General features: G+C 50.2%; 1 protein-coding gene across 1 annotated transcript; it reads right to left on the bottom strand.

Annotated features, from left to right (window-relative positions):
• Positions 1-1,904: 1,904 nt before the first annotated feature.
• On the bottom strand, positions 1,905-25,573 carry LOC117435738 (cation channel sperm-associated auxiliary subunit gamma-like). The gene is made up of 30 exons (XM_059021488.1): positions 25,327-25,573; positions 24,492-24,514; positions 23,653-23,759; positions 22,909-23,032; positions 22,472-22,550; positions 20,648-20,803; positions 20,303-20,510; positions 19,444-19,581; positions 19,173-19,238; positions 18,123-18,221; positions 17,746-17,802; positions 17,458-17,587; positions 15,937-16,051; positions 15,113-15,271; positions 14,874-14,992; positions 13,026-13,239; positions 12,587-12,649; positions 11,402-11,588; positions 10,848-10,972; positions 10,500-10,580; positions 10,335-10,391; positions 7,927-8,083; positions 7,481-7,544; positions 6,998-7,096; positions 6,535-6,625; positions 6,065-6,501; positions 5,431-5,530; positions 4,911-5,037; positions 3,265-3,336; positions 1,905-2,159 (listed from the first exon to the last, which is right to left on the bottom strand). The coding sequence occupies exons 1-30, from the start codon at positions 25,546-25,548 to the stop codon at positions 2,095-2,097; spliced, it is 3,741 nt and encodes a 1,246-aa protein (XP_058877471.1). The 5' UTR covers positions 25,549-25,573; the 3' UTR covers positions 1,905-2,094.
• Between the last annotated feature and the right edge of the window lie 234 nt (positions 25,574-25,807).

Raw genomic sequence — 25,807 nt, forward strand, 5'->3', positions numbered from 1 at the left:
TTAAAAGTACACTTAGTACCTCAGCGATGTATCGCAGCAGAACAATGCTTGCAGTAACTTTGAATGGCTGCATCTCTGTCACATCCAGATTCCTTTTCCATAAATCATTCGACATTGTTTGTGTTGTGTGGAAAATCTAAATGAAACCCTATCTGTATATAAATCTATATAAAAGATTTGAGTTGCACTTTATCCTCTCAGCCAGAGACTGCAGTCTGCCCTCCTCAACCAATCGGATGGCCAGTTATTCCTGGAGCGATATTTAACCCCTCGTGGCCCTGTGATGTCACAGAGTCAGCCAGGAGACAGGAATAGCAGCAACTACCCCGAATTACCCTTAAGTGCCGGAGGATGGGGGGAATGAGGAGGAATCCAGGGTAATTACTTAATGGCTGAGGCGTAAGGGAGTGATTAGAGAGAGAGAGAGCGAGAGGGAAGCGAAACAAATAGAAACGCTTTGAATAACTTCATGCCAGCAGGTGCGTCCGCACACTCACACGCAGGCTTCTAGAGCAGCACACTGCCTTGCCGCTGTCATACTGGTTGGGGGGGGGGGGGGGGGGCGGGGCGAGTCGCTTTGCCTAATTTCGCTCAATTTCCAAAGACAGCCATTAAAAAAGGTTTGTAAGAATTCCAGATGGGCAGTACTGCGGGAGAGGAAGTCAGTGTGGCTTCATACAGAAATAAGAGAGAGAGAGAGAGAGAGAGAGAGAGAGAGAGAGAGAGAGAGAGAGAGAGAGAGAGAGAGAGATTGGTTTCAAACCTTTTTGGTCTCCCCCCAGATTCAGGGCGATCATATACATTAGCCAAGTGTTAAACGTGTAGGATTTTAACAAAAAAAAATATGCAGGTCAAATATTCGTGTTTGCACAGCAGTTCAGCCAAATTCATTTCATATTCAATACTTCTGCACTATCTTTCCTTAAACCCTAAAAGTGTTATGAATTTAATAGGAAAGAGAGTACTACTCTCTCACACACACAGTCACTGACACAGATACACACACACAGTCACTGACACAGATACACACACACAGTCACTGACAAAGATACACACACACAGTCACTGACACAGATACACACACACAGTCACTGACACAGATACACACACACAGTCACTGACAAAGATACACACACACAGTCACTGACACAGATACACACACACAGTCACTGACACAGATACACACACACAGTCACTGACACAGATACACACACACAGTCACTGACAAAGATACACACACACAGTCACTGACACAGATACACACACACAGTCACTGACAAAGATACACACACACAGTCACTGACACAGATACACACACAGTCACTGACACAGATACACACACACAGTCACTGACACAGATACACACACACAGTCACTGACACAGATACACACACACAGTCACTGACACAGATACACACACACAGTCACTGACAAAGATACACACACACAGTCACTGACACAGATACACACACACAGTCACTGACACAGATACACACACACAGTCACTGACACAGATACACACAGTCACTGACAAAGATACACACACACAGTCACTGACACAGATACACACACATAGTCACTGACAAAGATACACATACACAGTCACTGACACAGATACACATACACAGTCACTGACACAGATACACACACAACAGCTCATCTGAATCACCAGCCTATTTCCTACAAGTGAGTAAAAGTGGTGCTCTGGCGACCCCGTGTGGTTAGAAAGCAGTATGACAAGACATTTTTCTTTTCAAGTGAGTGGTGTTGTGCCAGAACAAATAAATCAAATAAACCTTCTAGAAAGGAAACTGGATTTTTTTTTTCATTTTACACAAAAAATGTTTTTCTCAAATGTTTTTCTTTTTATTTGAATGTATATTTTTTATTTCTCTGCAGGCTATACAGATTTTAGACACTGGAACTAACATAACTTGAAATAAACTGGCAAACACAAGACTTCTCAATTCTGATCAAAAATCAATAACTGGAAGGTTTGAAGGCGAAGAGTTTCTTTGAGTCTTTATGTAAGAAGTGACAGACAGGGGGCACTGTAACAGCTTTGAGGGGAGGGTGGGGTGGCAGAATCTTTGTTCAGATTCCACAGTGGTGGGGGTGCGCATCAAGTCCAGGGGGACGGGGCTTAGCCATTACGGATCCTGATTGGTGGAAAGCACAGAAAACACATTTTCTTTTTATATAATAATTTCCAGTTGCAAATCTACAGAATCCATAACCTAGAATGTGTAACACACACACACTAATGCCATGTGATCAGTAACACTCTCCCCTGAACGGCGAGGCTGCCTCACGTGAGGTGGCTGACCTGTGTGTGTGTCAGAGTGTGTGTCAGTGTGTGTGTGTGTGTGTCAGTGTGTGTGTGTGTGTCAGTGTGCGTGTGTGTCAGTGTGTGTGTATATATCTGTGTGTGTGTGTGTGTATATCAGTGCGTGTGTATATATTAGTGTGTGTGTGTGTATATCAGTGCGTGTGTGTGTGTCAGTGTGTGTGTATCAGTGTGTGTGTATAAATCAGTGCGTGTGTATATATCTGCGTGTGTGTATCAGTGCATGTGTGTATATCAGTGCGTGTGGGTGTGTATCAGTGCGTGTGTGTATATATCAGTGCGTGTGTGTGTGTATCAGTGTGTGTGTGTGTGTGTATCAGTGTGTGTGTGTGTGTATCACTGCGTGTGTGTGTGTGAGTGTGTATCAGTGTGTGTGCATCAGTGCGTGTGTGTGTATCAGTGTGTGTGTGTGTGTATCACTGCGTGTGTGTGTGTGAGTGTGTATCAGTGTGTGTGCATCAGTGCGTGTGTGTGTATCAGTGTGTGTGTGTGTGCATCAGTGCGTGTGTGTGTGTGTATGAGTGTGTGTGTATCAGTGCGTGTGTGTGTGTGTATCAGTGTGTGTACATCAGTGCGTGTGTGTGTGTGTATCACTGCGTGTGTGTGTGTGAGTGTGTATCAGTGTGTGTGCATCAGTGCGTGTGTGTGTATCAGTGTGTGTGTGTGTGCATCAGTGCGTGTGTGTGTGTGTATGAGTGTGTGTGTATCAGTGCGTGTGTGTGTGTGTATCAGTGTGTGTACATCAGTGCGTGTGTGTGTGTGTATCACTGCGTGTGTGTGTGTGAGTGTGTATCAGTGTGTGTGCATCAGTGCGTGTGTGTGTATCAGTGTGTGTGTGTGTGCATCAGTGCGTGTGAGTGTGTATCAGTGTGTGTGCATCAGTGCTTGTGTATGCTGGGGTGCAGAGTCCCTCTCACCTCTGTGCACAGCGATGCTGCCTCGAGGAAGGTGGAGTGTCTCCTCACTAACAGAGTGATAAACCTCAGAGCCTGAAACACAAACACACACACACACACTCACTCAAACAGGGTGCTGCAATCTCACAGCAATAACAACAACCACAGCAATATTACTACTACTACTAATAATCATAATAATAATAATACAAAGAAAAAGAATCAGAAGAGGAGCAGGAGGAGGGAGAAGAGGAGGGAAAGGAGGGGGAGGAGAGGAGAGCAGTCAAGAGGGGAATGGGTTGGGTTTGGTTGGGTTGAAAGCAGTAGAGAGGGGGTTGGGTTGGGCTGGGTTGAGAGCAGTAGAGAGGGGGTTGGGTTGGGTTGGGTTGGGCTGGGTTGAGAGCAGTAGAGAGGGGGTTGGGTTGGGTTGGGTTGGGCTGGGTTGAGAGCAGTAGAGAGGGGGTTGGGTTGGGTTGAGAGCAGTAGAGGGGGTTGGGTTGAGAGCAGTAGAGAGGGGGTTGGGTTGGGTTGGGTTGAGAGCAGTAGAGAGAGGGTTGGGTTGGGTTGGGTTGAGAGCAGTAGAGAGGGGGTTGGGTTGGGTTGGGTTGAGAGCAGTAGAGAGGGGGTTGGGTTGGGTTGAGAGCAGTAGAGAGGGGGTTGGGTTGGGTTGGGTTGGGCTGGGTTGAGAGCAGTAGAGAGGGGGTTGGGTTGAGAGCAGTAGAGAGGGGGTTGGGTTGGGTTGGGTTGGGTTGAGAGCAGTAGAGAGGGGGTTGGGTTGAGAGCAGTAGAGAGGGGGTTGGGTTGGGTTGAGAGCAGTAGAGAGGGGGTTGGGTTGGGTTGGGTTGAGAGCAGTAGAGAGGGGGTTGGGTTGGGTTGGGTTGAGAGCAGTAGAGGGGGTTGGGTTGGGTTGGGCTGAGAGCAGTAGAGAGGGGGTTGGGTTGAGAGCAGTAGAGAGGGGGTTGGGTTGGGTTGAGAGCAGTAGAGAGGGGGTTGGGTTGGGTTGGGTTGAGAGCAGTAGAGAGGGGGTTGGGTTTGGTTGGGTTGAGAGCAGTAGAGAGGGGGTTGGGTTGGGTTGAGAGCAGTAGAGAGGGGGTTGGGTTGGGTTGGGTTGAGAGCAGTAGAGAGGGGGTTGGGTTGGGTTGGGTTGAGAGCAGTAGAGAGGGGGTTGGGTTGAGAGCAGTCAAGAGGGGAATGGGTTGGGTTTGGTTGGGTTGAAAGCAGTAGAGAGGGGGTTGGGTTGGGTTGAGAGCAGTAGAGAGGGGGTTGGGTTGGGTTGGGTTGAGAGCAGTAGAGAGGGGGTTGGGTTGGGTTGGGTTGAGAGCAGTAGAGAGGGGGTTGGGTTGAGAGCAGTAGAGAGGGGGTTGGGTTGGGTTGGGTTGAGAGCAGTAGAGAGGGGGTTGGGTTGGGAGCAGTAGAGAGGGGGTTGGGTCGGGCTGGGTTGGGTTGGGTTGAGAGCAGTAGAGAGGGGGTTGGGTTGGGTTGAGAGCAGTAGAGAGGGGGTTGGGTTGTTTTGGGTTGAGAGCAGTAGAGAGGGGGTTGGGTTGGGTTGGGTTGGGAGCAGTAGAGAGAGGGTTGGGTTGGGTTGGGTTCAGAGCAGTAGAGAGGGTTGGGTTGGGTTGGGTTCAGAGCAGTAGAGAGGGGGGCTGTGCTGCTCCGCATCCTCTCACCGCTGGTCTGCAGCATGCTGTGCTTGATGTTGTTGATCACTCCGGTTATTTTCTGATAGATCACGTGACTGCAGCACTGATAGAGGATGAAGCAGAACAGCACACTGCACAGAATACCCATCGTCACCTAGAATCAATAATCAATACTCTGTAATACTGCAGAGCCACTGTGAAGCAGAACCACACACTGCACAGAATACCCACCGTCACCCAGAATCAATAATCAATACTCTGTAATACTGCAGAGCCACTGTGAAGCAGAACCACACACTGCACAGAATACCCACCGTCACCTAGAATCAATAATCAATACTCTGTAATACTGCAGAGCCACTGTGAAGCAGAACCACACACTGCACAGAATACCCACCGTCACCCAGAATCAATAATCAATACTGTGTAATACTGCAGAGCCACTGTGAAGCAGAACAGCACACTGCACAGAATACCCACCGTCACCCAGAATCAATAATCAATACCATCCCTAATCTATAATGGGTTTGAACCCGTCTGCTCTCACCAGCATGCAGAAGAGGCCTCTGTAGGCGTTGAGAGGCAGGCCGTGGATGTGAATCACAAACTGCAGCTTGTAGTCACAGTATGTGCTGGTGTCCACTCCCCTACAGAGAGACATAAGGAGACGTCAACACAGCCATACAGAGAGACACGGGGAGACGTCAACACAGTCATACAGAGAGACGCGGGGAGACGTCAACACAGCCATACAGAGAGCCATACAGAGAGACGCGGGGAGATGTCAACACAGCCATACAGAGACGCGGGAGACGTCAACACAGCAATACAGAGACATGGGGAGACGTCAAAACAGCCATACAGAGAGACACAGGGAGACATCAACACAGCCATACAGAGAGGCACGGGGAGACGTCAACACAGCCATACAGAGACACGGGGAGACGTCAACACAGTTATACAGAGACACAGGGAGACGTCAACACAGCCATACAGAGAGACGCGGGGAGACATCAACACAGACATACAGAGACAACAGGAAAACGTCAACACAGCGATACAGAGAGACACGGGGAGACATCAAAACAGCCATACAGAGACATGGGGAGACATCAATACAGCCATCCACACCGACAAACAAATACTCCCACACACACACACACGTGCGATGCTGTGCTCACCTGTTAGAGACCTCCACAAAGAAGTAGAAGTCTGGAGCCCGGAGCCCATCTGCAGTGACGTCAGAGCAGGGAGACCGAGTCTGACAAATCCAGCTACAGCAAAACAAGAGGGAGCAATACAGCAAGAGAGGAGAGGAGAGACACAGAGGAGAGGAGAGACACAGAGGAGAGGGGAGACACAAAGGAGAGGGGAGACACAAACAGAGGAGAGACACAGAGGAGAGGAGAGACACAAACAGACGAGAGGAGAGACACAGAGGAGAGGAGAGACACAAACAGACAAGAGGAGAGACACAGAGGAGAGGAGAGACACAAACAGACGAGAGGAGAGACACAAACAAAGGAGAGGAGAGACACAGAGGAGAGACGATACACAGCAAGATACACAGCAAGAGAGGAGAGACACACAACGAGAGGAGAGACCACAAGCCACACACACAACGTCTCTCCAGCCCCCTCTCTTACCCCACGCTGTTGGCAGTTCCCTGGAAGATGTAGAAGCCTTGCTCTGTTTTGTTGACGTTCCCTTCAGGCATCGTCCAGATCAGAGCCATCTTATCACTGTGGGGGAGAGGAGAGAAGAGAGAGGAGAGAGGAGAGGGGGAGAGGAGAGAGGAAAAGGGGAGGGGATAAAGGAGAGGAGAGAGAAGAGGGGAAGAGGAGAGAGGACAGGAGAGGAGAGAGGAGAGGAGAGAGAAGAGGAGAGGAGAGGAATGGAGAGAGGAGAGAGAAGAGGGGACAGAGGAGAGGAGAGAGGAGAGGGGAGAGAAGAGGGGGAGAGGATGAGACAGGGATAGGAGAGAGGAGAGGAGAAAGGAGAGAGGGAAAAGGAGAGAGGAGAGAGGAAAGGTGAGTTTGGAGGGGAAATAAGATTGTCATATGAACCTCTTAACTGCACTCTCTCCCCTCTCGCCTCTCCCCCTCCCCTCTCACCTGTGGCTCTGGCTGTTGTATCTCAGGATCTCCTCCTCACTGTAGTGTCTCATATTGTCCAGGGAGTAGGGGCCTCCGCCGATGATCAGAAAGGTGTAGCTGCGGGAGGGGAGAGGGGAGATGGAAAGGAGGAGAGAGAGGTCCTGAGAGAGTGTTTTTTTTTCCCTAACATGATATGTGGTTACCTCACTGCACTTTGCTGTTCCACTGGCCAACTAGTCTCTGCTACCCCTTTTAATCAATCAGCATCTCAGCCCATTGGATTGAATGGAGAGACGAGGGCTGGACGAGATCTGCAAAGCACAGGTTTGAAAGAGGAACGTCTCACCGTTCAACTGGAGAGCCAGCTGTGTAATGGAGAGGTCAGTACAGGTCTCATGCTGATGTCAGTGTAATTAACCGATCAGCTGCTGGGAGGAGATTCATCACACTCTCAGGTTGATTAATAATAGCGATGGATTGAAAGCTTCCTTGGATGCTTACCTGCCCAGGAACTGCCCCGAATCTCCTGACACCATGTCCTGGATCTGGAAGAAAGGGTAGAAAGCTGCAAGACACACACAAAAAAGAAGAAATGCATGAGCTGGAAACATCATCCACAAATATTAAATGCTCAACAGCACGGAGTGCAGGAATGCTGAAAGAAGTCTGGAAGTCTTTCTAGAAGAGTTTCTTTTTAATATGGCTGACAGCAAAATGTGGAATTTCTTACATCCACTAGGGGGCAGACCCTTATAAAAGTGTCCTGCAATAAAAGCACAGCAAACTGAAAGCATGGTAAAGTACTGTATAGGCAAGCACTGTAAAGCACAGAGAGGTGTGGTAAAGCATATTAAAAAAACAAACCATGGTAAAGTAACCCTTGTAAAAGTGTCCACACAGTGAAAGCCCAGCACAGTGTGACACAGCACAGTAAAAGCGAGTCTTACTGTCCTCGTAGTAGAAGCAGGGCATCTCCGGGTCGGGGTCCGGGCAGTCGAAGTAGCGCTTGTTGGTCTCCTTGGTGTACTGCAGCGTGTACGTGATGTCAAACGCTATCCTGCGACCAGGGGGGCAGCCCACTGAGACAGGGAGCATAGTGTAACCCTGAGAGGAGAGAGAGAGAGAGAGAGGTTGAGTGCGAGTGTGACACTTAAGGCCTTTGCACACTGGATCCGAATACGCATCTGAATTTAACGTGCGTCTAAACAGAAAATAAACCATCATGTGCATGCCCTATTGCAGCTTGCACACTGAGTCTGTAATTGTCGTACGACGGTGATGTGTCAATTTTGGAATCAAAACAAGTTTGATCCGATTTGACATGCGTTAAAAAATACACTGACCAATGAAAAACGTGGGTTATTGCAGTTCCCTGAACAAAATGGAAAATCTAAATGTGTGTGTTGCCAAACAAAACTGACTTTATAATAAATCCAACAAAGATTACAAAGAAAACATATGGAAAGACATTGCCCTGGACTTGGGCATGAATGATATGCATTAGAAAACATGAAATTATGAACTGATAGCATACATACACATGTGGATGTTGTGCAGTGTAGGTTATTACAAGCATATACTTTTTATTTCAATTGTAGTCGAGGAAGTAAAGAAACAATGGCCTAACCTGGAGACACATATCAGAGAAAGAAGCATGACAGGAAAAGAGTCAGAAAAGAGGGGCAGTACATGAAAGGGATGGAAAGCGTTTTCGGTAGCTCATTGCTAGCTTCCCAACTTTTAGATATACAGTTTTTACAGGAGCGAGTTGGTCATATATTGGTCATATGGTTCCTGATGCTGTGCCAACCGTGTTGTGTAATATCATATGTTATTTGTTTTTTTTATGTATTGCGTAACAACATTATTATAGATCTAGTAGAAACTTAATAATTAGCAAACGTTTTCCACCAGCGTTTGCTGATCATTAAGTTTATACTACATTTAACATTTTTATGTTCAAAGTTATGTAAGAATTAACAGAATTGTATTTATTTGTTATTAAAATACTGAAACCAGGTATATTTACCACAAAGCCTCCACTGCACACCAGCGCTCTGAAGTACGATATTAACGCATCTAGTGTGCAATGGATTTCTAAATGACGGGACTGATCCAGTGTGCAAAGGCCTTTAGTGTAAAAGTAAGTGAATGACAGTGAGTGAGTGTGAGTGACAGTGAGTGTGAAAGTGAGTGTGAGTGACAGTGAGTGTGAAAGTGAGTGTGACAGTGAGTGTGAAAGTGAGTGTGAGTGACAGTGAGTGTGAAAGTGTGAGTGACAGTGAGTGTGAAAGTGTGAGTGACAGTGAGTGTGAAAGTGTGAGTGACAGTGAGTGTGAAAGTGAGTGTGAGTGACAGTGAGTGTGAAAGTGTGAGTGACAGTGAGTGTGAAATAAGTGTGAGTGACAGTGAGTGTGAAAGTGTGAGTGACAGTGAGTGTGAAAGTGAGTGTGAGTGACAGTGAGTGTGAAAGTGTGAGTGACAGTGAGTGTGAAAGTGAGTGTGAGTGACAGTGAGTGTGAAAGTGTGAGTGACAGTGAGTGTGAAATGAGTGTGAGTGACAGTGAGTGTGAAATTGTGAGTGACAGTGAGTGTGAGTGACAGTGAGTGTGAAAGTGAGTGACAGTGAGTGTGAAAGTGAGTGACAGTGAGTGTGAAAGTGAGTGTGAGTGACAGTGAGTGTGAGTGACAGTGAGTGTGAAAGTGAGTGACAGTGAGTGTGAAAGTGAGTGTGAGTGACAGTGAGTGTGAAAGTGTGAGTGACAGTGACTGTGAAAGTGAGTGTAACAGTGAGTGTGAGTGTAACAGTGTGTGAGTGTGGCAGTGAGTGAGTGTGGCAGTGAGTGAGTGTGGCAGTGAGTGAGTGTGGCAGTGAGTGAGTGTGACAGTGACTGTGACAGTGAGTGAGTGTGAGTGTGAAAGTGAGTGAGTGTGACAGTGAGTGTGAAAGTGAGTGACAGTGAGTGAGTGTGAGTGTGAAATAAGTGTGAGTGACAGTGAGTGTGAAAATAAGTGATTGACAGTGACTGTGAAAGTGAGTGTAACAGTGAGTGTGAGTGTAACAGTGTGTGAGTGTGACAGTGAGTGAGTGTGGCAGTGAGTGAGTGTGGCAGTGAGTGAGTTTGAAAGTGAGTGAGTGTGACAGTGACTGTGACAGTGAGTGAGTGTGAGTGTGAAAGTGAGTGAGTGTGACAGTGACTGTGACAGTGAGTGAGTGTGAGTGTGAAAGTGAGTGAGTGTGACAGTGACTGTGACAGTGAGTGAGTGTGAGTGTGAAAGTGAGTGAGTGTGACAGTGAGTGTGACAGTTAGTGTGACAGTGAGTGAGTGTGACAGTGAGTGAGTGTCAGACTGACCTGCCGCTCCAGCCCGGACTCAGTCTCTTGGTAGCAGGACTTCATTCCGTTCATCACCTGGCGATAGAGAGACAACACAGGTTAACACAACACTACACACAACTACACAACACAGGTTAACACAACACACACACAAACAGCTACATGTTAAGGAGCCGCTCTCACCGACAGTGTGAAACTGAAGCTCCTGAGATTCAGTCCTGTCAGACTCTGTGTTGTAATCTTCGCTCTGTCGACCAGCGTGATCTGGAGAGGGAGAGAGAGGACACAGAAGAGGAGAGAGAGAAGAGATTTTGATGGGACAGTATCAATTAGTCAGTATTGATCAGTGTAGCTGGTTACCTGGTACAGCACGGCTCCTCTATTGATCAGTCAGTATTGATCAGTGTAGATGGTTACCTGGTACAGCACTGCTCCTCTGTTGATCAGTCAGTATTGATCAGTGTAGATGGTTACCTGGTACAGCACGGCTCCTCTGTTGATCAGTCAGTATTGATCAGTGTAGATGGTTACCTGGTACAGCACGGCTCCTCTGTTGATGAGCTCCTGCCGAGTCACCAGGATGTTGATGTAATCAATGTTTGAAATGACCGTGGCGAGCCAGACACTGCTGAGCTTCTTCTGCAAGCTGGACACGTCTGAAACACAGCAGCACACACACTGATACACACACACCTGATACACACACACACTGAGATACACACACACTGATACACACACACTGAGATACACACACACACACTGATACACCCACTGAGATACACACACACTGAGATACACACACACACTGATACACACACACACTGAGATACACACACACTGATACACACACACACTGATACACCCACTGAGATACACACACACACTGATACACCCACTGAGATACACACACACTGATACACACACACTGATACACACACACACTGAGATACACACACACTGATACACACACACACTGATACACCCACTGAGATACACACACACTGATACACCCACTGAGATACACACCCACTGAGATACACACACACACTGATACACACACATTGATACACACACACTCCCTGTACCGTGGAGCTGGGCCCGGTCTCTCAGGCTCAGGTACACTGTGAAGTGGTAGGCGCTGGTCCGGTCCAGGTAAATCCGGTCTGGGAGGGAGTGCTGGCTCCAGCCCCTGTGCTCCTTGGCGTAGTGCCTCATCTCCACATGCACCCCCCCACTGGAGCGACGGTTACTGGCCAGGTACGAGTAGTAATCCTGCAGAGATAGTGAGACCTGCTTCAGCACCCTCACACACTGGGCTATACTGGGAGTCCTGCTTCAGCACCCCCACACACAGGGGTATACTAGGAGGCTGTGTGGTCCAGTGGTTAAAGAAAAGGCTTATAACCAGGAGGTCCCCGGTTCAAATCCCACCTCAGCCACTGACTCATTGTGTGACCCCTGAGCAAGTCACTTAACCTCCTTGTGCTCCATCTTTCGGGTGAGACGTATTTGTAAGTGACTCTGCAGCTGATGCATAGTTCACACACCCTAGTCTCTGTAAGTTGCCTTGGATAAAGGCGTCTGCTAAATAAACAAATAATAATAATACTGGGAGCCCTGCTTCAGCACCCCCACACACAGGGCTATACTGGGAGCCCTGCTTCAGGGCTATACTGGGAGCCCTGCTTCAGCACCCCCACACACAGGGCTATACTGGGAGCCCTGCTTCAGGGCTATACTGGGAGCCCTGCTTCAGCACCCCCACACACAGGGCTATACTGGGAGCCCTGCTTCAGGGCTATACTGGGAGCCCTGCTTCAGCACCCCCACACACAGGGCTATACTGGGAGCCCTGCTTCAGCACCCCCACACACAGGGCTATACTGGGAGCCCTGCTTCAGGGCTATACTGGGAGCCCTGCTTCAGCACCCCCACACACAGGGTAATTCCGACTTTTCACACAGGACTAGAGACCAGAAATGAGGTCGGAGTCTGAAGTATGTACTGAAAGTTTTGTACTCTAAAGTAACATTTAAACTGGTCAGCAGTCAAGGGCAATAGTCTTTATATTACTGGTTTTGGTGTACTGTTTAAAAGCTCTTGTGTTGATGTAGCTAAAACTACATTATTTGCTGACCTTTCTGTGAATTCTCGTTTTTTATGCCACACCTCGTCCGTGAAATGTACTAAAAATGACTGTGCCAAAATCGTAGCCTTAGTTATGATCCAGTCTGTGTGCAGTGTCAGGGATTGCAGTTTGTTTGCCTCACCTCGTACATGGCTTTGTTCTTCCACCAGCGCCAGGTTGGGTCGTGAACTGGGTCTCCGTAGGGCTGCAGACACACAGACAGAGAGACAGAGAATGAGACCGTGGCAGCAGAAGCCGTGCTGCAGTGTGTGTGTGGGAATGTAAGGATGGCAGGGATGGGGTTAAATCTGTCCCTGCCAGCAATCACAGGTGTGGCCATTCCCCAATTAGGTAATTGGTGCTAATTGGGGGTGGCCACATGTATAAAAGGAGCCAGAAATCCTTTGTTTGTTGGAGGAGTGGCAGAGGCGAGAGGCGAGAGGCGAGAGGCGAGAGGCGGGAGGCGGGAGGCGGGAGGCGGGAGGCGGGAGGCGGGAGGCGGGAGGCGGGAGGCGGGAGGCGGGAGGCGGAGTGTGAGACACACAGACTTGCAGTTCTCTATGGTGCAGTGCGGTTCTGACCCGGTTGTACTGGGAGTGCAGCCACAGCAGCTGGTACAGGAGCCCGTGGTAGATGGAGAGGGAGCTCGGCGAGTAGAAGCCCGCAGGGTCCAGAACCTCGGGGGGCTCGGCCCGGTAGTGCTGGATCCGGCTGAACAGATTGGGAGGAGGGAGGCTTTCAAAACGCATCCGCTGGAAAGGGCAGGGAGAGGGGAACACAAAACGACCACCCTGCCTGAGAGAGGAGAGAGAGAGGGGGGCTTAGAGAGGGGGGTTAGAGAGGAGAGAGAGGGGGGGGGGTTAGAGAGGAGAGAGAGAGGCTCTATGTAAGGGCTTATATCCCCAATCTACAAAAGTGGAGACAAATTCGACCCCAATAACTACCGAGGCATCTGTCTGAGCAGTAATCTGGAGAAGGTGTCCTGCAGTATCATTAACGCCCGGATACTGGTCTTCCTTACCAAGCACAGTGAGTAAGACTCAGATTGGATTTCTACCAAAACACTGCACTTCTGACCATATTTACACCCTACACACCCTAATCAACAAAAAAATAAAGGAAAAATGTTCTCCTGTTTTATAGTCTTTAAAAAAACCTTTGATTCCATTTGGCATGAAGGTTTAAATTAGAAAATTCTACAAAGTGGTGTAGGGGGTAAAGTTTACGACATAATAAAGTCAATGTACTCAGAAAACAAGTGCAGAATAAAAATTGGCAACAAAAGAACAGAATTCTTCAAACAGGGTCGTGGGGTGAGACAAGGCTGCAGTCTGAGCCCAACACTGTTCAATATTTACATCAACGAATTAGCAATGGTGTTGGAGCAGTCTGCAGCCCCTGGACTCACTTTACACAACAAAGAAATGAAATTCCTGCTCTACGCAGATGACTTGGTCCTGCTGTCGCCCACAGAGCAGGGGCAACAGCAGAGCCTGGCACTGCTAGAGCACTACTCTCAGACCTGGGCCCTGACAGTAAACTTGAAAAAGACCAAAATTATGATCTTCCAAAACAAGGCCAGGGAGCATCAGGGAGCTTTAAACTGGCAGTGAATGCACTAAAAGAAAAAGCCTGCAGAGCTTTTTATGCCATCAAAAGGAGGCTTTATAAAATAAATATACCTGTCAGAATTTGGCTAAAAGTATTTGACAGTGTTATCCAGCCCATTGTGCTATATGGAGGTGAGGTATGGGGTCCACTCAGTCAACAAGACTACCCAAAATAGTATAAACATCCAGTAGAAACCCTGCATGGTGAATTCTGCAAAAGCATATTACAGGTACAGCAGAAAACATCAAAACATGCATGCAGGGTTGCTATCCACTGCTTACCAACATGCAAAAAAGAGCACTAAAATTCTGGATGCATCTAAACAGAAGTGAGCTAGACTCCCTCCAGTAAAAGGCCCTTCTAACCCAAGAGTCTCATCAGCCAGCTGGTCCTGAAGCTCACTACACTAACCCACACTAACACTAACCAGCTTCAGGACAGCTCTGCTGAACCAAACTGTAACAGAAATCAAAAACTCCTATCTAGAACATTGGGACAAACAAAAACCCCAAATAAACTGGATTGTTATCGAGCCCTAAAAAGAGACTTTACTCTGGGAGGGTATCTCTTCACTGTCAGAGATACAAAGCAGAGGCAGATCCTGATCAAGTACCGGCTCAGTGACCACAGCCTGGCCATTGAAAAAGGCCAACACAGGAAGACCTGGCTACTCAGAGAGAACAGGCTCTGTTGTCACTGTGAGACAGGAGAGGGAGAGACAGAGATGCCCTTTCTCCAACACTGTGAGAAATACTTCCAAACAAGGGACACATTCCTTAAGCTGTGCTTGTGCTGTTTGCACTGCAACACACTCTCACCGTGTGACAGAGCTGCTGGGCAGGTGAGAGGAGAACCTGAGGAGAGACAGGAGCTCAGACACGGGAATCCTCCTCTTAGCCACAGAGCCAACCCCCGCTACGCTCTCTGTATACACCACCTGCCAGCAGGGAGAGTGGGGAGGGGCAGAGTTGAGAAACATGCATCACTTCGGTTATCATTATTATTATTATTATTACTAGTATTATTAGTATTATTCTCATGCTTCTCAGTATTGTACCTCCTGCAGCTGCCCCTCTGTGCTATAGAAGACAGTGAGGAGGCTCTCCTGCTCCACAGCGGCCGGGCCCCTCAGCTGCTGCAGCATCACCAGCGAGTCCCAGGCAGGGGAGGGGCGCAAGAGAACCACCTGGGGGTTCCCCTCCAAACCCCACCACACCTACAGAGGAGAGGAGGGGAGGAGTCAAACACCCACACACCTAGGAGAGGAGAGGAGAGGAGGAGAGGGGAGAGGAGAGGAGAGGGTCAAACACCAACACACCTGAGAGAGGAGAGGAAAGGAGAGGAGAGGAGAGGCTCAAACACCAACACACCTGAGAGAGGAGAGGAAAGGAGAGAAGAGGGGAGAGGGTCAAACACCAACACACCTGAAAGAGGAGAGGAAAGGAGGGAGAGGGTCAAACACCAACACACCTGAGAGAGGGGAGAGAGGAGAGGAGAGGGTCAAACACCAACACACCTGAGAGAGGAGAGGAAAGGAGAGGAGAGGAGGGGAGAGGCTCAAACACCAACACACCTGAGAGAGAGGAGAGGAGAGAAGAGGGTCAAACACCAACACACCTGAGAGAGGAGAGGAAAGGAGAGGAGAGGAGGGGAGAGGCTCAAACACCAACACACCTGAGAGAGGAGAGGAAAGGAGAGGAGGGGAGAGGGTCAAACACCAACACACCTGAGAGAGGAGAGGAGAGAAGAGGGTCAAACACCAACACACCTGAGAGAGAGGAGAGGAGAGGAGAGAAGAGGGTCAAACACCAACACCTTAGAGAGGAGAGAGGGATGGAGAGAGAGGGGAGGGAGGGTGAAGGAGAGAAGAGTAGAACGCACCTCCTCATCCTCAGTGATGAAAGTAAACTCCCCTTGGAAGGACAGAGCAAAGTATTTGATCATCTGAGTGGCAGGGAAGCCAGTGAAGAACATGTAGGTGTCAGCACTATCGTATCTGCAGAGAGGAGAGGCACAGAAAGAGATAAGAGACCCAGCAAGCCCCTGGACAACATTCCCACAGGAACAGCACAGCACAGTGTGATACAACATGGTACAGCATAGGCAGCTAGGGAGACAGGCAGGGAGACAGGCAGGCAGGCAGGGAGACAGGCAGGCAGGGAGACAGGCAGGCAGGCAGGGAGACAGGCAGGCAGGCTGGTAGGTAGGCAGACAGGCTGGTAGGTATGGAGACATGTAGGCAGTCAGGCAAGTAGGCAGGTAGGCAGGCAGGTAGGTATGGAGAAATGTAGGCAGGTAGGTAGGTATGCAGGTAGGTAGGTAGGGAGATAGGCAGGCAGGGAGACATGTAGGTAGGGAGACATGTAGGCAGGGAGGTAGGGAGACATGTAGGCAGGGAGGTAGGGAGACGTGTAGGCAGGGAGGTAGGGAGACGTGTAGGCAGGGAGGTAGGGAGACGTGTAGGCAGGTAGGTAGGGAGATGTGTAGGCAGGGAGGTAGGGAGACGTGTAGGCAGGGAGGTAGGGAGACGTGTAGGCAGGGAGGTAGGGAGACGTGTAGGCAGGTAGGTAGGGAGACATAAGAACATAAGAAGAACATAAGAAAGTTTACAAACGAGAGGAGGCCATTCAGCCCATCTTGCTCGTTTGGTTGTTAGTAGCTTATTGATCCTAGAATCTCATCAAGCAGCTTCTTGAAGGATCCCAGGGTGTCAGCTTCAACAACATTACTGGGGAGTTGGTTCCAGACCCTCACAATTCTCTGTGTAAAAAAGTGCCTCCTATTTTCTGTTCTGAATGCCCCTTTATCTAATCTCCATTTGTGACCCCTGGTCCTTGTTTCTTTATTCAGGTCGAAAAAGTCCCCTGGATCGACATTGTCAATACCTTTTAGGATTTTGAATGCTTGAATCAGATCACCGCGTAGTCTTCTTTGTTCAAGACTGAATAGATTCAATTCTTTTAGCCTGTCTGCATACGACATGCCTTTTAAACCCGGGATAATTCTGGTTGCTCTTCTTTGCACTCTTTCTAGAGCAGCAATATCCTTTTTGTAACGAGGTGACCAGAACTGAACACAGTATTCTAGGTGAGGTCTTACTAATGCATTGTAAAGTTTTAACATTACTTCCCTTGATTTAAATTCAACACTTCTCACAATATATCCGAGCATCTTGTTGGCCTTTTTTATAACATTGTCTAGATGAAGACATTTCTGAGTCAACATAAACTCCTAGGTCTTTTTCATAGATCCCTTCTTCAATTTCAGTATCTCCCATATGATATTTATAATGCACATTTTTAACATGTAGGCAGGCACGTAGGGAGACATGTAGGCAGGTAGGGAGACAGGCAGGCAGGGATACAGGCAGGTAGGTAGGGAGATATCAGCAGTGGTTCTTACGAGCAGATGAGCGTATTCCCCCAGAGAATGAGCAGCCAGCTGTACGGGTTGAACTCGACTCCTCTGATGACCAGCGGTGTGTCGGTGAATGACTCCGAGCCGGTCAGGATCAGGAACCCAGAGCCCTGCTCTGCAGGGACAGAGTGAGACAGAGAGGGAGAGAGAGAGAGGGTTACATTGTGCCTTTCACCTGACAGTACCTGCAACAGGAACACTCTTCCCCCTCCCCCCATCCCACCCCCGCCAACTTTCTTTCACTTACTTTATACAGCGTCCGCCTTTACTCACCTCTGGGTATGAATGTGGGGAGCGGGGTGGGAAACATGAAGGCAGCAGTGTCTCTGCCTTCAGACAAGGAGAGAAAGACGACAAGCCTGTCATTGCACTGACACACGCACACACTGACACACGCACACACTGACACACGCACACACTGACACACACGCACACACTGACACTCACACAGACACACACGCACACACTGACACACACGCACACACTGACACACACGCACACACTGACACACATGCACACTGACACTGACACACACACAGATACTGACACACACACACAGACTTGCACTCAGAGTACAGTAACACACACTCACACTCACAAACAGTACAGAGGGGTATGGGGGATCATTTAATAATAATTAAAAGCAGTACTATATTTGACCAGCTTAAAGCTTCTGTCCATTTCGATCAGAATGATATCAGACAGCGTGTAGACTGGATCCTGCGCTGCCCACACAATCTTGCAGGGAGCTGGGGGAGCAACAAGCAGAGAGGGGTACCAGTACAAGAACAGCACAGTGTGATACAGCATCATGGTACAGCATGGGCAAACATTGAGAGGGATGGTACAGCATGGGCAAGCATTGAGAGGGATGGTACAGCACGGGCAAGCATTGAGAGAGATGGTACAGCACGGGCAAGCATTGAGAGGGATGGTACAACATATTAAAAAAACAAACCATGGTAAACTAACCCTTATAAAAGTAAAAGCACAGCAAACTGTGTAATAAAGCACAGTGAAAGGATTGTAAAGCACAGAGAGGTATGGTAAAGCATAGGGAAGCATTGTAAAACACAGAGAGGTCTGGTAAAGCATAGGGAAGCATTGTAAAGCACAGAGAGGTCTGGTAAAGCATAGGGAAGCATTGTAAAGCACAGAGAGGTGTGGTAAAGCATAGGGAAGCATTGTAAAGCACAGAGAGGTGTGGTAAAGCATAGGGAAGCATTGTAAAGCACAGAGAGGTCTGGTAAAGCATAGGGAAGCATTGTAAAGCACAGAGAGGTCTGGTAAAGCATAGGGAAGCATTGTAAAGCACAGAGAGGTCTGGTAAAGCATAGGGAAGCATTGTAAAGCACAGAGAGGTATGGTAAAGCATAGGGAAACATTGTAAAGCACAGAGGTGTGGTAAAGCATAGGGAAGCATTGTAAAGCACAGAGAGGTCTGGTAAAGCATAGGGAAGCATTGTAAAGCACAGAGAGGTATGGTAAAGCATAGGGAAGCATTGTAAAGCACAGAGAGGTACGGTAAAGCATATTAAAAAACAAACCACAGTAAACTATGGTAAATGCTGAGTACAACTATGGGAAAAGCATGGGGGGACTGTTAATCTTGTGGTAGGTCGTACATAATCAAATCTGAGCCGAAAACTGAACCCCAGTTTAGCTAAATCCCAGTTGAACTAAATCCCAGTTTGACTCACGTTCCACAAAGTCGCAGGGCCTCTTTCCACCTTGGTCAACAATATCATAGCTATATATAGACCCATCTGGAGAGGGCGACAAGGAGAGAGAGAGGGAGAGGGGAAAGTTAGTTTAGACATGTAGTGAATGAATAAACATTTAGTAGTAACTGTAAGACAGAAATACAGATAGACAGACACACAGACAGATGCACACACAAATACACACAAACACACACAGATAGAGAGACACACATACAGACAGATACAGACACACAGCAGGTTATATTACCCTGTAGTTCTACTGAGTAGATGTATCCACCCTGCCAGCCTCCTCCCACCACATAGAAATACTCCTTTCCATTGAAGGGCAAGTACACTGGGACCAGTCTCTCCACACACAGCCCTTTAAACATGCGGGTCCAGAACTCTGAGAGGGAGAGGCACAGTGAACACACACTCACACTCACACTGAAATACTCACAAACACTTACTTGAACATGCAAACCGAGTACTCTGAGAGGCATTGTGAACACACACACCCAACACACTGTGTATTCTCTCTGTGTCTCTGTATTTGTGTGTGTGTGTATCTCTCTGTCTCTGTATTTCTCTGTGTCTATCTCTGTGTCTCTATCTCTCTGTGTGTCTGTATCTGTGTCTCTCTATCTCTCTGTATCTCTCTCTGTGTCACTATTTCTCTGTGTCTCTGTATCTCTGTGTCTCTATTTCTCTGTGTCTCTGTGTGTCTCTATTTCCCGGTGTCTCTGTATCTCTCTGTGTCTCTATTTCTCTGTGTCTCTGTGTGTCTCTATTTCTCGGTGTCTCTGTATCTCTCTGTGTCTCTATTTCTCTGTGTGTCTCTGTATCTCTGTGTCTCTATTTCTCTGTGTCTCTGTGTGTCTCTATTTCCCGGTGTCTCTGTATCTCTCTGTGTCTCTATTTCTCTGTGTGTCTCTATTTCTCGGTGTCTCTGTATCTCTCTGTGTCTCTATCTCTCTGTGTGTCTGTATCTGTGTCTCTCTATCTCTCTGTATCTCTGTGTCTCTATTTCTCTGTGTGTCTCTGTAGCTCTCTGTGTCTCTATTTCTCTGTGTGTCTCTATTTCTCGGTGTCTCTGTATCTCTGTGTCTCTGTATCTCTATGTTCTGTATCTCGCTGTCTCTCTGCTCTGTGTATCTCTGTACCGGAGGGCTTCTCTGTAAGGGGCAGCAGTGCGAAGTCTCCAGTGAATCGGTACACCAGCTGGTTCTGTCGGATGAAGACTGCGCTCTCGGTGGAGATCACATCCTGGATCGTGGAGGAGAAGCTTGCCTGTGGGCAGCTCAGTGACCCCACCCAGCAGCTATCGATACTCACCTGGGCAGAGACAGAGACAGAGAGAGGGGGTTACCTGAGCAGCACTCTCCACTACCCACCCTGACTTTCCCCCATCTCTCTATCTTTCCTCACTTCCTGTCTCCCCTCCTCTCCTCCCCCTCCCCTCTCTTTCTCACCTCCACCAGTGTTGAGTGTCTGAATTCGGTGGATGACACCAGCACCGCTTTGTTATTGGGGACTCCTCCCAGAACCAGGACCGGCGTCACGGGCCGAACGAACCACAGCGGACGAGAGGGGTGCAGGCTCCTCATCATCGAGGGTAGGGCCACCACCTCACAGGGGAGACAGAGACTGCACTGATTACACTGACCCTAACCCTAACCCATTTCAGTACTAAGTACACTCATAACTATTACAGTACTGATAAGCCTGATATCCATCACACTGCTCACAGCCCCTCCCCGCTCTCCCTCTCACCTCTGTCCCAAACGACCTCTCCATCACACTGCTCACAGCCCCTCCCCGCTCCCCCTCTCACCTCCGTCCCAAACGACCTCTCCATCACACTGCTCACAGCCCCTCCCAGCTCTCCCTCTCACCTCCGTCCCAAACGACCTCTCCATCACACTGCTCACAGCCCCTCCCCGCTCCCCCTCTCACCTCCGTCCCAAACGACCTCTCCATCACACTGCTCACAGCCCCTCCCCGCTCCCCCTCTCACCTCCCTCCCAAACGACCTCTCCATCACACTGCTCACAGCCCCTCCCCGCTCCCCCTCTCACCTCCGTCCCAAACGACCTCTCCATCACACTGCTCACAGCCCCTCCCCGCTCCCCCTCTCACCTCCGTCCCAAACGACCTCTCCATCACACTGCTCACAGCCCCTCCCCGCTCCCCCTCTCACCTCCGTCCCAAACGACCTCTCCATCACACTGCTCACAGCCCCTCCCCGCTCTCCCTCTCACCTCCGTCCCAAACGACCTCTCCATCACACTGCTCACAGCCCCTCCCCGCTCCCCCTCTCACCTCCGTCCCAAACGAACTCTCTATCACACTGCTCACAGCCCCTCCCCGCTCCCCCTCTCACCTCCGTCCCAAACGACCTCTCCATCACACTGCTCACAGCCCCTCCCAGCTCTCCCTCTCACCTCCGTCCCAAACGACCTCTCCATCACACTGCTCACAGCCCCTCCCCGCTCCCCCTCACCTCCGTCCCAAACGACCTCTCCATCACACTGCTCACAGCCCCTCCCCGCTCCCCCTCTCACCTCCGTCCCAAACGACCTCTCTATCACACTGCTCACAGCCCCTCCCCGCTCCCCCTCTCACCTCCGTCCCAAACGACCTCTCCATCACACTGCTCACAGCCCCTCCCCGCTCCCCCTCTCACCTCCGTCCCAAACGACCTCTCCATCACACTGCTCACAGCCCCTCCCCGCTCCCCCTCTCACCTCCGTCCCAAACAACCTCTCCATCACACTGCTCACAGCCCCTCCCCGCTCCCCCTCTCACCTCCGTCCCAAACGACCTCTCCATCACACTGCTCACAGCCCCTCCCCGCTCCCCCTCTCACCTCCGTCCCAAACGACCTCTCCATCACACTGCTCACAGCCCCTCCCCGCTCCCCCTCTCACCTCCGTCCCAAACGACCTCTCCATCACACTGCTCACAGCCCCTCCCCGCTCCCCCTCTCACCTCCGTCCCAAACGACCTCTCCATCACACTGCTCACAGCCCCTCCCCGCTCCCCCTCTCACCTCCGTCCCAAACGACCTCTCCATCACACTGCTCACAGCCCCTCCCCGCTCCCCCTCTCACCTCCGTCCCAAACGACCTCTCCATCACACTGCTCACAGCCCCTCCCCGCTCCCCCTCTCACCTCCGTCCCAAACGACCTCTCCATCACACTGCTCACAGCCCCTCCCCGCTCCCCCTCTCACCTCCGTCCCAAACGACCTCTCCATCACACTGCTCACAGCCCCTCCCCGCTCCCCCTCTCACCTCCGTCCCAAACGACCTCTCCATCAGGCCGGGCGAGCTTTTGCTGGGTCTCACGTAGCCGTCCACATTCATGGCAAAGCTGCAGAGGAACAGGAAGCAGCGCGTCATCGAGTCCCCTCATTGAGTCCTGCCAGCATCCTGCCCCAACTCACACACATACTGGAACAAGTCGACTAGTCGTCACAAAGCAGATATCATGTATTTGATCATGCTTGATTAGGTTCTGGAAAGATCTACTATTGCAATATGCAGGCTGCAATACTGAAACGGTCCTAATAGTCCTGATACAATAAAGATCAAACCATCATTTAATAATGGGACTATTTTAGTAAAAAAATAAATCCAATAATTAAATTGAGCCTGTCCTAGTTTAAAATGATGTGTTAAAGAGAGCGCTTCACAATCCCGCGGCGTTGCGATTGGCTCGTGTTTCTCACCTCTTGTCCGGTATGTGCCGGCCCAGCCCGTTGGTTTGGACCAGAACCCGGTAGACCACTGACCCGTTTAGGAGTGGAAAGGGGACGTACCAGCCCATAGAACACACCTCACTGTGACAGCTGACTGTGAGAGGAGAGAGACAGAGAGGCACAGGCACACCCTAATAAGAGATTAACAGAGAGGTCTGGTAAAGCATAGGGAAGCATTGTAAAGCACAGAGAGGCATGGTAAAGCATAGGGAAGCATTGTAAAGCACAGAGAGGTATGGTAAAGCATAGGGAAGCATTGTAAAGCACAGAGAGGTATGGTAAAGCATAGGGGAGCATTGTAAAGCACAGAGAGGCATGGTAAAGCATAGGGAAGCATTGTAAAACACAGAGAGGTACGGTAAAGCATAGGGAAGCATTGTAAAGCACAGAGAGGTACGGTAAAGCATAGGGAAGCATTGTAAAGCACAGAGAGGGATGGTAAAGCATAGGGAAGCATTGTAAAGCACAGAGAGGTATGGTAAAGCATAGGCAAGCATTGTAAAGCACAGAGAGGTATGGTAAAGCATAGGGAAGCATTGTAAAGCACAGAGAGGTATGGTAAAGCATAGGCAAGCATTGTAAAAGCACAGAGAGGTCTGGTAAACCATATGGGAGCATTGTAAAGCACAGAGAGGTATGGTAAAGCATATTCAAAAACAAACCATGGTAAACCTAACCCTTATAAAAGTGTCCCACAGTAAAAGCCTCTCTCACCCTCGTCCAATAGCGGCGCTGCAGTCAAGACCGCCTCCAGCCCTCTCAGGCTTCTGACGGACAGGGTGGGGGGCTCCTGGAATCTCACCGTGACAACAGGCTCATCCCTGACAGGTGAGCCTCACGCACAGCTGAGCTGCCAAACTCCTGAGAGAGGGGAGAGGAGAGAGGGGGAAGGAGGAGAGAGGGAGAGGAGAGAGGGGAGAGGGGACAGGGGAGAGAGGAGAGAGAGTGGACAGGGGGAATGAGAGAGGAGAGATGGGGAGAGGGGAGAGGGGACAGGGGAGAGAGGACAGTGGGAACGAGAGAGGAGAGATGGGGAGAGGGGAGAGGAGGGAGGAGAGGGGAGAGGAGAGAGGGGGAAGGAGAGGGAGGGAGAGGAGAGGGGGAGAGAGGAGAGAGGACAGAGGATCGAGAGAGGAGAGAGGGGGAAGGAGAGGGAGGGTGAGAGGGAAGAGGAAAGGAGAGGACAGGGGATCGAGAGAGAGAGAGGGAGAGGGAGAGGAGGGAGGAGAAGGGGAGAGGAGAGAGGGGGAAGGAGAGGGAGGGGAGTAGGAGAGAGGGGGGAGAGAGGAGAGAGAGGACAGGGGATTGAGAGAGGAGAGAGGGGGAGAGGAGAGAGGAGGAAGGAGAGGGAGGGAGAGAGAGATAGAGGACAGGGGGGAGAGAGAGAGGAAAGAGGGGGAGAGGGAGGGATGAGAGGGATCTGGAGAGGGAGGGATGAGAGGCTCACAACCCGGGCCCTGGCAGCACACAGTAAATCCCATTCCTGGGTTGCAGGTCCACACGCTGTCCTGCAATCTAGGTCTATACTGATGTATTAGGGAAAGCCCAGGTACTCCTGAAACAGCACAGAGGAGACCTGCGAGAGAGAGAGGCAGTGAGAATTCATTACAGATCTACCTCCCACACACCACCCCAACCCCTTCCTCCTCTCTTTCCCTCTCTCCTCTCTACCCTAGTTCAAATACTTTACGAGGATGACAAGTGAACAAGTATTGTCAAAGACACACTGCGATTAGAGATTCAGGACGCTGACAAACTCCCTCTCTCCCCTCCCATCTCTCTCCTCTCCCCTCCTCTCCTCTTTCCCTCCCATCTCTCCTCACCCTTCCCATCTCTCTTCTCTCCCCTCCCATCTCTCTCCTCTCCCATCTCTCTCCTCTCCCCTCCCAATCTCTCTCCTCTCCTCCCCTTCTCCTCCTCTCCCCTCCCCTCCCTTCTCTCTCCTCTCCTCCCCTCCCTCCCATCTCTCTCCTCCCCTCCCCTCCCATCTCTCTCCACTCCCCCATCTCTTTCCTCTCCTCCCCTCCTCCCCCCTCCCCTCCCCTCCTCTCCCCTCCCATCTCTTTCCTCTCCTCCCTCCCATCTCTCTCCTCTTCTCCCCCTCCCATCTCTCTCCTCTCATCCCCGCTCCCCTCCTCTCCTCTCCCTCCCATCTCTCTCCTCCCCTCCTCTCCTCTCCCCCTCCCATCTCTCTTCTCTCCTCTCCTCCTCTCCCCTCCCATCTCTCCTCTCCTCCCCTCCTCTCCCATCTCTCTCCTCTCCTCCCATCTCTCCTCTCCCTCCTCTCCTCCTTCCCCTCCTCTCCTCATCCCTCCCATCTCTCCCCTCTCCCCCCCTTCCCTCCCCTCCCATCTCTCTCCCCTCCCCTCCCCTCCGCTCCTCTCTCACTGCTTTCTGGTCCAGTGGATCCACAGCCTGGTCAGTCAGTGTCTCCATCACTCTCTGCACGCTGGCTACCGGCTGCTGCTTCTCCAGGCTCCAGTGGAACTCGTGCAGATTCTCGAGGGCGCTGAGTCGAACGAGCCACTCACAGGCCTGTGGCCGGCACAGCGGGGCCCACAGCACGGACAGGGCCAGGGGCCAGAGCTGGGCCAGGGGCCAGCCAGGCATGCGGGCTGCAGGCAAGCAGGGGCTGAGAATACAAGGGGCTGAAAGCAAGGCGGCACAAGCAAGTGGGGATACAGAAACAACTGGGGTACACAGCTAGTACACAAACTGGGTACACAGCTAGTACACAACTGGGGTACACAGCTAGTACACAGCTGGGGTACTCAGCTAGTACACAACTGGGGTACACAGCTAGTACACAACTGGGGTACACAGCTAGTACACAACTGGTTTAAACAGCTAGTACACAACTGGGGTACAC

This window comes from Acipenser ruthenus, unplaced genomic scaffold, assembly GCF_902713425.1.
Source record: "Acipenser ruthenus unplaced genomic scaffold, fAciRut3.2 maternal haplotype, whole genome shotgun sequence".
Classification (NCBI taxonomy): domain Eukaryota; kingdom Metazoa; phylum Chordata; class Actinopteri; order Acipenseriformes; family Acipenseridae; genus Acipenser; species Acipenser ruthenus.